This window comes from Setaria viridis, chromosome 1 (assembly GCF_005286985.2).
Source record: "Setaria viridis chromosome 1, Setaria_viridis_v4.0, whole genome shotgun sequence".
In the NCBI taxonomy this organism is placed as follows: Eukaryota; Viridiplantae; Streptophyta; class Magnoliopsida; order Poales; family Poaceae; genus Setaria; species Setaria viridis.
Genome location: NC_048263.2, coordinates 39,685,611 through 39,696,384, shown reverse-complemented (window position 1 = coordinate 39,696,384; position 10,774 = coordinate 39,685,611). Strand labels below are relative to the sequence as shown.

The following is a 10,774-nucleotide window of genomic DNA, read 5'->3' as shown; positions in this document are numbered from 1 at the left end:
GGATTTGTGTCTCCTTAGCGTGTAGCCGCTGCGAGCCTCCAACACTCAGTGCGCCAAACTTGTGGCCATAGCCTCCGAAATTCGATGTACCAAGCCTGTTGGTGGAGCTTCCGGAACTCAGTGCACAAAATCCGTGGTTATAGCCTCCGTAATTCGGTGTACCAAGCCCATAGCTGTCGGTTAACATGCCCCAGGAATAATTGGCAAAGTGTAGCTCTGAAGGATAATTCCCGTCGAGAGGCGTACACAAATAAGCAGTCGGCGCGTTGCCCCGCATGCAAAAAACAAGCCTGAAAAATTATGTAAAATAATTCAAAAAGTGATTTAGCTTGATTCGTGGACAATTATCGATGAAGCCATAACGGTCATCGTGAAGCCGCGACTATTGTTGATGAAACCGACTAGTTGGAGTCAATTCCGACTAGTTATCGACGGTGTGAAATCTGCCCTGACTACTAATTTTCTAGTCGAGTAGTCGAAGTAGTCATCGGCAACTCGGCGTTGTCAATTGTTGGTGTTGTCGCGAAGCACTTGAAGTCTTCAGGTGGCCTCCCGTGTGTGTGTAGCATAATTCCACGAATTTCCTTGGCAAGGGAGCCAGCTGAAACGTGAAGAGGTTATTCCGCCTGATCCTTGTGTGTGTTGATCGATACTGACTCGGAGTTGCTACAGTACTCCGTGAGATTTATTCCTTTTCGGACTCGACACGATAATCAGTCAGTTACCATGATTTGTACTCAGAGTTCTGATCAGATCAGACTCCATCTTGGACTTGACGCTGCCCACGATACAAATTCCACCGGTCTGAGGCAGATCAACTCGCCGATCTTGCTTGCTAGTTAGCATAGGACAATGAACGCGTCGCTTCGACTCGATTGATCTTGATGATGAGGTCCTTCAAGCTCGCTCGATGATCTCAACGATCACCCCTACCTGACGCACCAGATATCGATGTTTTATACCTGGCAACCTACCGAAGGGTATCCCGAGGTAGTATATTGCTTGGTGGGAGATCGCCGGACCTGGAACTCGAAGGTAAAAGCGATGATACAAAACACAGATTTATACAGGTTCGGGTCGTCAGAGTAGTGTAACACCCTACGTCCTGTTTGGGGTGTTGTATATGGCACCCTGCGCTTGGGTGTTGTTTGATGTTGAGGATTTGATCCGCTGTTGTGGTTCTATAAATTCTTAGCCTACCGATCTAGGGACCCCTGCCCTCCTTTATATACTCCAGGGGACGGGATTACTAATCTGTTACCGATCTAGGGACCCCTGCCCTCCTTTATATACTCCAGGGGACGGGATTACTAATCTGTTACGAAGAGGAGTCCTAATAGGATTACACGATATGAATCCTAGTAGGATTATAGGGGAATCTTATTAGGAGTCCGTCTTTTTCCTTCTTTGCGGGTACAGGAGATCTCCGACAGTTGGGCCATAATAAGATTCATATTCCCGAAAAGTTACATCCATACTAAAAATCATATGGACACGAACATCTGTAACCCTTTTGAGGGGGCGAGTAACCAACAAAAACACACTTGAGAGCACGAGGATCAAGCTTGCCAACATTATTTCTGTAGTCGTGAACAAAACACAAACATCCAAAAACTTTGGGTGAGACAACAAAGTCATTTGAGCCCAAAAGTAATCCAGCAGGAGATTTATTATCAACAACACAAAGAGGCATACGATTTATTAAATATGTTGCAGTCTTTGCTGCTTCCCCCAAAAAATTTAGGAACATTCATAGTAAACATCAAAGAGCGAGAAACTTCAAGCAAATGTCCATTTTTAACACCATTTTGTTCTAAAGTGTTAACACATGTAGTTTGGTGTTCAATGCCATTTGAGGCTAAGAAGTGTCCAAACTCCTAGTCAATGCACTCAGTTCCATTGTCAGAACGCAAAATTCTAATTGTTTCCCCAAACCTATTCTTAACCATGGCAATCAGATTTTTAAAAACGGAGAACACATCACTTTTATGTTTTAGCAAATAGAGCCCAGTGTAACGACTAAAACCATCAATAAAATTTACAAACCATCTATGTCCCAAAATAGAGTTGACTTCACAAGGCCCCCAAATATCATAATGGATAATCTCAAAAGGTTTACTACTCCTTCGACTCAAACTAGGATACGGGACTCTCGTATGCTTAGCTAACTCGCAAGCATCACATACAAGAGCGACAAGAACCAAAAAGAGAAGGATAACAACAAGACATAGTAGCAAAAGAAGGATGTCCAAGCCTGCGATTAAGTAGCAACAATTCTTGACATGGAGACATTTTTGTTGCAAGTGCAACTTCATCACTTCCTTCATCAAGATAATAGAGCCCATTATGCACAGTCCCAGTCCCAAGAATCCTCCCAGTTCGTATCTCCTGAAAAGCACGATGAGAAGGATCAAACCAACCCCTACAATTGAGGGATTTGGTGCTTGAGCTAACAGATAAAAGATTAACTGGAAAATTAGGAACATGTAAAACAGGTGACAAGGACAAGGTTTTGGTGCACTTGACAGATCCACGACCTGTTATAGGAACTGTGGATCCATCAGCTACCCGCACCTTATCCTTACCTAAACAAGGTGTATAGGAAGTGAAAATATTAGATGCTCCTGTCATATGATTAATCGCTCCGGAATCAGTAATCCATGGCTTGGATTGTGTTACAAGTGTATGGGGTTTCATACCTTGGGATATGGCATGAAAACTGGAATAAGCTGTGGAGGAATCTTTGGTGGGAGACAAGCCTTCTGAGATCTTGAGCTTGATTTAAACTCCTCAAGAGCTTGCACATCTACTACCTGGGATTGATTTTCAGATGTAGTGTTGTTTGCTTTATTCAACTTACCACTTTGGTCTCCCCCTTGCTGAAATTTTCCCTTTTTCCACCCTGGTGGAAAGCCATGTAACTTAAAGCACCTATCAATTGTGTGCCTTTTATCACCACAATGATCACACTTTAACTTTCCATTGCCTTTACCCTTCAGAGATTGGACAAAGCGCATGTTTTGCATGGATAATGCTGCACGATCACCAATTTCTCTTGAGTTGTTTGCTTTGGATTGTGCTAGTCTTGTATCTTCCTCTAGGACACTAGAAATAATATCATCAAGCCCAGGCCATTCTGCTTTAGAGAAAATAAGTTGACGGCGAAGATCAAACTCTTCATTGAGGCCATCAAGAAAAATCTTCCCAACAAATGATTGAAACCAAGTATAATGAATCACCATATCTTTCTTGTCAAGTGGTTCAAAAGGGTGGTAGTAATGCAAGTCCCTATACAGTTTTTTAATTCACATGCATACTCAGTCACAGACCTTGCACCTTGCTTCAAGTGCAGCAATTCATGCATAACCTGGGTTGCTTGCATCTTATTAGTTTTTCCTGAAAATTGTGTTTCCAAAGCAGACCTGTTTCCATAGTTTCAACTTGCTCACGGATTGCTGATTCCATACTACCCAACAGCCACACGAGCACTCTATCATTAATCTGTTTAGGATCTGTGCCACTCCCTTTATTTTCCCTTTATCTTCTTCTCTATCAGTAGCAATGAGCAACTTTTCATAGCCATGAGAGCCTAAAATTAACTTGGCTTGTCGAGCCCAGCTAACATAATTTTCTGGTCCTGACAACTTTACAGGATTAGGCTCTAGAGCATATTTGAAAATTTTTGAAGTCACCTTGGGCTGCTCTATTATTTTGCTAAAAATCTCACACAGCTTTTCAATACTACTATTATCTTGCTTTTCCCCCATTGCATTGGCTTGAGAGGATGACACAAGATCCTCACGTGTGGCCTTCACACATGCATATGCACGCCATTCAGCACTACTGGTTGTTGTTTGCCGTTGCTTGAAGCCACGCAAATGGTAACCTGCTGCTACTATTGACAGAAACAAGCAGAGCAAACACAGCCCGCTAAACCACGCCTGACCTGCAGCGAATCAGCACACACCAAACCACAGATATTAGGGCTCTCTCACGCCGAACCCCCAAGCGGACCTCGGTCAGTTTTGTCCGCTAAATCGAGGAGACGAACAGCTCCTCCACAACCACGTCTTGCCCCCAAATAGCGCCTCCTGATGCCAGGAACACAAGCAAAATCAGTGGAAATGGGATGGAATCCACAGGATTAACCTGCTCTTGATATCATATCGAAGATTAATTGGAGAAATTTCAAGGATTCCATAATCTAGTGTGGTGGGGTGAAGAACAGAGGCAAGAACTAAGTGGGGGAAAGTTTCTGGACTCCTCACACTCTCGATCCTTCTCTGTCCCTAATTTACATGTGCAACCCTTTTACAATTTAGTCCCTAATATACATGGTATTTATACCTCAACGGTCTCCAACGTCTTTGGACCGCAAATGCGACGTTTTTGGATCATGTAGGTGTGTTGGTGTGGAGAAGTAGATCTAGCGTGCGTACTAGGGTGTGAGTTGTCGTGTAGTATCTGGAGGTGTGTCCTGTCCTGTTGCATACATGCGTGATCAGGGATGTACCACAGAGTAGAAGCAGGTCCAGCGTACGCATCTGGAGCCCGCCGGTTGTCGACGAACCCCGAGCATTGTCTGTGCGTAGTTTAGGGGGTGTTTGGATGCGGGTACTAAACTTTAGGAGGGTCACATCGGATGTTCGGATGCTAATTAAGAGGACTAACATGAGCTAATTATAAAACTAACTGCAGAACCCCTATACTAATTCGCGAGACGAATCTATTAAGCCTAATTAATCCATCATTAGCAAATGGTTACTGTAGCACCACATTGTCAAATCATGGACTAATTAGGCTTAATAGATTCGTCTCGCGAATTAGACTCCATCTGTGTAATTAGTTTTATAATTAGACTATATTTAATACTCCTAATTAGTATCCAAACATCCGATGTGACGGGTACTAAAATTTATGGGGTGTATCCAAACACCCCTTAGTTAACGGGTTTGGTGCCTCAGGTACCCTCAAGAACTGAATGCAAAGCAGAAAACTCTGCAAGACCTCGTTGTTTGATATGATGGCCAGGAGCCCAGGACAGCAACAAAAACACCCAAGGAATCATTACCGTGAACTGCCATGCTAGCTACCATGCCACTGTACGTATTTTCTGCGTCACAGGTCCCCTGTTGCACATCAATAGCAGACGGCTCCGTTTTGTTCAAAACATGCCTGTCTCCATGCCGTGAGATTTGACGTGCAATGGCTACCTTAAATTGGTGTGTTCGGAGCGCTGCTTTGCAGCTGCCTGCTGGGAAGCAGCAGCATCCACCGTCCGAAGGCTTTATTGTAACGTGATCGACCGACCGCTCCGACCACATCCTTTATTTCTTAATAAAATACAGTACGGACACACATGCACGCTTGCACAAACCATTTCCACCACACGCACGTATCAACGTGTACGAGAAAAAAAAAAGCACGAAGCGCGGCCTCAGCTCAGCAAGTAGCTAGGGGGCTAGCAAGGGAGATCTCATCTCATGCGTCCACCGACACCGCGGATGACATTTGTACGGCGGCCTTGACACCCTCCTCCTCGACCTTCTTCTTCTCCTCCTCGGCCTCGTAGGCGTCGCGCTCCTGGACCCACAGGTCGGCGAACTCGCAGTCCTTGTACCTCTCGAACCACGGGCCCCCCGACGTGTAGTGTATGGCGCGCGGTGCCGTGGCGGCCTCGTCGGCGGGGTCGACCTTGTTGTGCCCCACGAGGAAGTTCCACACGAACGGCACCTCCCCGACCTCGTCGTCGTCGAGCCACATGAAGCGGTGGAGGTAGGCGCCGCTCCGCGTGCTGACGGCCTCCGGCGTGAGCGCGGCGCGGTTCTTGGAGTGGCCGCAGTTGAAGAGCACCATGGACGACCAGTTCTTGCGCGGGTACACCGTCTGCACGGCGCCGTCCATCTTGGTCGCCTCCGTGGGCGTGTAGTCGTGGTGCACGCACAGCACGGCGTGGCGCGGGTCGGCGCTGGCGGCGAGGCGCGCCAGATCCGCGACGTCGGCGACGAAGAGGAAGTCGCAGTCCACGAACAGTGCCCACCCGCGGTACCCCGCCAGGTGCGGCGTCAGGAAGCGGGTGAAGGAGAACTCGGTGCTCTCCGTCGGGCCGCGCTCCCGCCAGTACAGCCCGGCCTCGCGGAGCTCCTGCTGGACGATGGGGATCACGTCGAGCGGGATGGAGGAGCGGCGGAGCAGGGAGCGGCGGCACACGCGGTACGCGATGTCCTCGCGGGAGTCGTAGCCCACGAACACACGGAACGGCTCCGGGCCGGCGACGGCGACGGCGCCCGCTCCCGCGAGGTGAGAAGGTGTGGGCGACATTTTCAGTTTCACGCGGATGGGGATACGTTCGTGAAGAGCGTTTGCTCCTTGCTATCTGTGCTAGCCTGTGTGAATGTTATAGCTTGTGCGAGCTATCAGCTGCAGGGGATGGCGCCTTTTAATAAGGTCTTGGCAGCATGGGGATGGTCTGCCGCTTTAGGGGGTGTTTGGATCCTGGAGTTAAAATTTAGTCCGTGTCATGTCGGATATTCGGATGCTAATTAGGAGGATTAAACATGAGCTAATTACAAAACTAATTGCAGAATCCCTAGGCTAAATCGCGAGACGAATCTATTAAGCCTAATTAATCCATCATTAGCGAATGTTTACTGTAGCACCATATTGTCAAATCATAGACTAATTAGGCTTAATGGATTCGTCTCGCGATTTAGCCTAGAAGTTGTGAAATTGATTTTGTAATTAGCCTATGTTTAATACTCTTAATTAGTGTCCAAACATTCGATATGACAAGAACTAAAATTTAGTCCGGAGATCCGAACACCCCCTAAGGACCTCTAGAAATATTGGATCCACATTGCTTTCAGCAGGACTAAGAGAGAGAATCGAGAGGAATCACAGCGACAGCCGGCAGAGCCAAAAGGGAAAAAACCATTGCACCCTGACCCCCAAGAGTCTGCCCGCCACGATGGCGCCTGAACCACTTCACCCCGTCACCGTCCTCGAGCAGTGTCACGTCTCGCCGTCGCCGGCACCGGCGGCAGGGCAGCCACGAGCGCTGCCGCTCACGTTCTTCGACCTCGTTTTCTGGGGCTTCCCGCCCGTGCAACGCCTGTTCTTCTACGACAACGCCGACCTCCTCGACGCCTCCGACTTCACACTCCGCGAGCTCCCAAAGTTCAAGAAGTCCCTCGCCGCCGCGCTGCACCACTTCTACCCGCTGGCCGGGAAGCTGCCGTGCGAGTTGTCCGAGGGCGTGGCGCCGGAGGTCCTGTTCTCGCACGGCGACTCTGTCCCGCTGACCGTGGCCGTCAGCGGCGACGACTTCGAGGACCTCGCCGGCGACCACGCTCGCGACACCGCGAGGCTCCATCCGTTGCTGCCCGCGCTGCGGCAACACGGCGGCTCTCGGTCGCAGGACGTCCTCGCCGTTCAGGTCACGGTGTTCCCTCGAGCTGGCATCTGCATCGGCACGACGCTGCACCACGCCGTGGCCGACGGCTCCAGCTACGCGCACTTCCTCGACAAGTGGGCTACCACCCACCGCCTCGGCCCCGACTGCAAGAAGGCGGTGGCGGCGATGGACGTGCCCCCGCTGTTCGACCGCGGCGCCGTGCGGGATGACGCCGGGCTCCGGGAGGCGTTTGTGCGCGACCACCGAGCTCTCGTCGCGGCCGGCGACAGGCGCCTCGGCGACTGGGACCTCAGCCGGCGCCCTGGCGTCGTGCTCGCGACGTTCCGGTTCACGGACAAGCAGCTCCGTGCGCTCGGTAGGCACGTCGAGTCCGAGACCTCGGCGCGGTGCTCGCCCTACGCGTTGGCGTGCGGCGCGGCGTGGGCGGGCATCGTGCACGCACGCCGCAGCGGCAGCGGCCGCGACGTGGACGGAGGAGCGGCCGCGCCCCGCGCGCGCTTCGGTTTCGTGACCGGGTGCAAGCCCCGCGCGAGCCCACCGATCCCGGCGAACTACTTCGGCAACTGCCTGGGTGTCTGCCGCGTGGAGGCCGGAGCGCGCGGCCTCACCGCGGCCGCCGCCTCGGCAGCCATATGGCGCGTGATCGAGGGGCTCGCGGAGGAAGGGGGTGCGTTCCGGGACGCGCGCGGGTGGGTGCGCACCGTGCGGGAGTACGCGTCGGCGCGCGCGGTGACCGTGGCCGGGTCGCCGAAGCTGCGGCTGTACGCGGCGGCGGATTTCGGCGGGGCGTGGGGGCGGCCGAGGAAGGTGGAGATCGCGTCCGTGGAGCGGACGGGCGCGGTGGCGCTGGCGGAGAGCGGCCGCGACGGGGACGGCGGCATCGAGGTCGGGCTGGCACTGCCGCGCGCGGAGATGGAGGCGTTCCGTACGTTTTGCCTCGACCTGTTCGCCAGCCTCTGCTAGCTGAATCTGCAGAGTATGGCAACGCCGTGCAAACACTGCACCATTATCTTTTAACTGCGTGAGCGTGATTTCCATTGTTGCTGGTGTTGTCGTAATTGTTTTCCATTGTTCTTTTTAAACTCTGTAGCTTCTCAGGACTGCCTATTTGTATCTATTTCCGCTTTATATTCAGTAAAGTTATTGTGTTGCATTGTGCGGTTGTGCCGTTCTTTAGAAAGATCAACCGATATATTTGGCCAGACTATTAATGCCAGTAAAGTTCATGATTTCCACCAGTAAGATTCCATTTAAATTTTATCCCGCTCTTCCTCTTTCTAGCAAAGTAGCAATACTATATATGTCACTGTCTCAACGATGATCTTCTACGATGACATTGCATAGCGGCTGTGTTAGCTAGGCTCCCATGCTGTTTCTACCAACAGACAAAGAGAGCCCCTGATGTTCATAGGGCTGCCGAGTTGAAGTTGATAGAGTTAGCAATTGTAGATATGATCACGTCTAAGCTGGTCCACCTTGGTCTACGATTAGAAGGTACTCATTCCGTTTCAAATTATTTTCTAAATTTATAGATATTATTATGCAGTACATTAAGTGCATAACAAAAATATGAATTAAAAAACTATAACGACCTACTCCCTCCATCCTAAATTATAAGTCGCTTTTACTTTTTTGATACATTCACTTTGCTATGTGTATAGATATAACAATATGTCTAGATGCATAGCAAAGTGGATGTACCAAAAAAGTCAAAGCGACTTATAATTTGGGATGGAGGGAGTATAATTTAGGAGTCCCGTGCCCTTGGTCCAAAATCATTGTCACCTCCCCACTTATTCACTCCCATATCCTAGGTCCAAAATCATTGGCTTCATCTTCATCATTGTTTCCTGTAGCTGTAGGTAGCGGATCCATCGCAGTCAGCTTGGGAGTTGTGTACTAGGTCATCTTCACTATTGTTTCTTGTAGCTGTAGGTAGCGGATCCATCGCAGTCAGCAATTTGGGAGTTGCGTACTAGGTCATGTTTGTTTTCCTCCTAAGGCCTTGTTTAATTGTCCAACTTTGAGCAACCAAAATTAGTATAGCGCAACTGTAGCGTTTCGTTTGTATTTGTGAATTATTGTTCAAATATTGACTAATTAGGCTCAAAAGATTCGTCTCGCAAAGTACAACAAAACTGTGCAATTAGTTTTTGATTTCGTCTATATTCAGTACTCCATGCATGTAACGTAAGTTTGATGTGATGGAGAATCTTCTTTTTGCATAGTGTCAAAGTTGGAATTTAGGGGTGAACTAAACAGGGCCTAAATCATATAAGCTGAATTATGGTCTATGGGTAGTAGGGTAAATATCATCACGAGACCACGCTAAACCAGACTAGCTTATTTCAGACTATTTATGATCCTAAAATATTCTTTTACTGTATCAGATTATATAATTTAGATGGTTTATAATCTGAAATAAATAGATCCTTCCTCCATTTGTGAGTTGTCTAAGCTGGAGTATCCAAGCCATTCTTTATTGCTTATAGTTCTACTCTACCATATACCATACCGGTCTGGGAATCAGATAGAGTAGAATAGTAGTGGCTCGTTATGATATCCATTTATTATATAAAAACCCCATCAAATATTTGCTTGCGGGTAGGATTCTGACGTTTTCTTTTCCAAGAGCGCCTCGGCAGGCAGAGGCGACAATGACCCCATGCTCATGCTGCCCAACACGTGATTGATTGTACGTTCATTACATGGCACCATGCTGACCAGTGCCCAACTCTGAAGAACACGGCGGCACGCCAGCAGTCACTCTCCGATAACGAAAAAAAGGCCTCATCGAGGTTGGTAACGAAAAAGAGGCCTCAACGACAACGAGATTGCTCAGAGCTGGATCAGGGCATGTACGTTTGGTGCCCTCTTAGAGTAGGTGCCATGTTATTTTCTTTTAAAAAAAAGAGTAGGTGTCATGTACTGCACGTAGTTTCAAGATAATAAGCTACTCCCTCCGTTCCAAATTATAGGTCGTTTTGACTTTTCTAGATACATAGATATTATTATGTATCTAGACATAAGGTATGTCTAAGTGCATAATAAAGTTTATGAATCTAATAAAGTCAAAACGACCTATAATTTGGGACGGAGGGAGTATCAGATATCTGTTGTAATAATTTGTTTTTTATTGTCTTATAATAATATAAACCCATATTACCTGATTTGTGTATAGAATAAAGGAGTATTGGCAACAGCAATTCCTACAACGGTAGGAGGATAATTTGTTTCGCTAAACAATCACTTCTTTCTCTCACCTTCCTCCTCCTCCTTCAAATTATCAAAGAAATACTACATTGCATGAGATGCTTTTACTAAGAGGGAAAAAATGGGCAGCATGGTCCATTTGTGAGA

The 10,774-nt window shown here is 48.4% G+C and overlaps 2 protein-coding genes and 1 long non-coding RNA gene across 3 annotated transcripts; 1 reads left to right on the top strand and 2 right to left on the bottom strand.

Annotated features, from left to right (window-relative positions):
• Positions 1–1,984: 1,984 nt before the first annotated feature.
• On the bottom strand, positions 1,985–4,450 carry LOC117842220 (uncharacterized). Its single transcript, XR_011899071.1, has 2 exons — positions 2,700–4,450; positions 1,985–2,388 (listed from the first exon to the last, which is right to left on the bottom strand). It is a non-coding gene; the product is annotated as an uncharacterized lncRNA (long non-coding RNA).
• An 836-nt stretch (positions 4,451–5,286) lies between these two features.
• On the bottom strand, positions 5,287–6,400 carry LOC117841839 (protein CDI). The gene has a single exon (XM_034722245.2). It carries the CDS (start codon positions 6,319–6,321, stop codon positions 5,482–5,484), a length of 840 nt encoding a protein of 279 aa, XP_034578136.1. The 5' UTR covers positions 6,322–6,400; the 3' UTR covers positions 5,287–5,481.
• A 336-nt stretch (positions 6,401–6,736) lies between these two features.
• LOC117856806 (anthocyanin 5-aromatic acyltransferase) lies at positions 6,737–8,567 on the top strand. The gene has a single exon (XM_034739215.2). It carries the CDS (start codon positions 6,968–6,970, stop codon positions 8,375–8,377), a length of 1,410 nt encoding a protein of 469 aa, XP_034595106.1. The 5' UTR covers positions 6,737–6,967; the 3' UTR covers positions 8,378–8,567.
• The last annotated feature ends 2,207 nt before the right edge of the window (positions 8,568–10,774 follow it).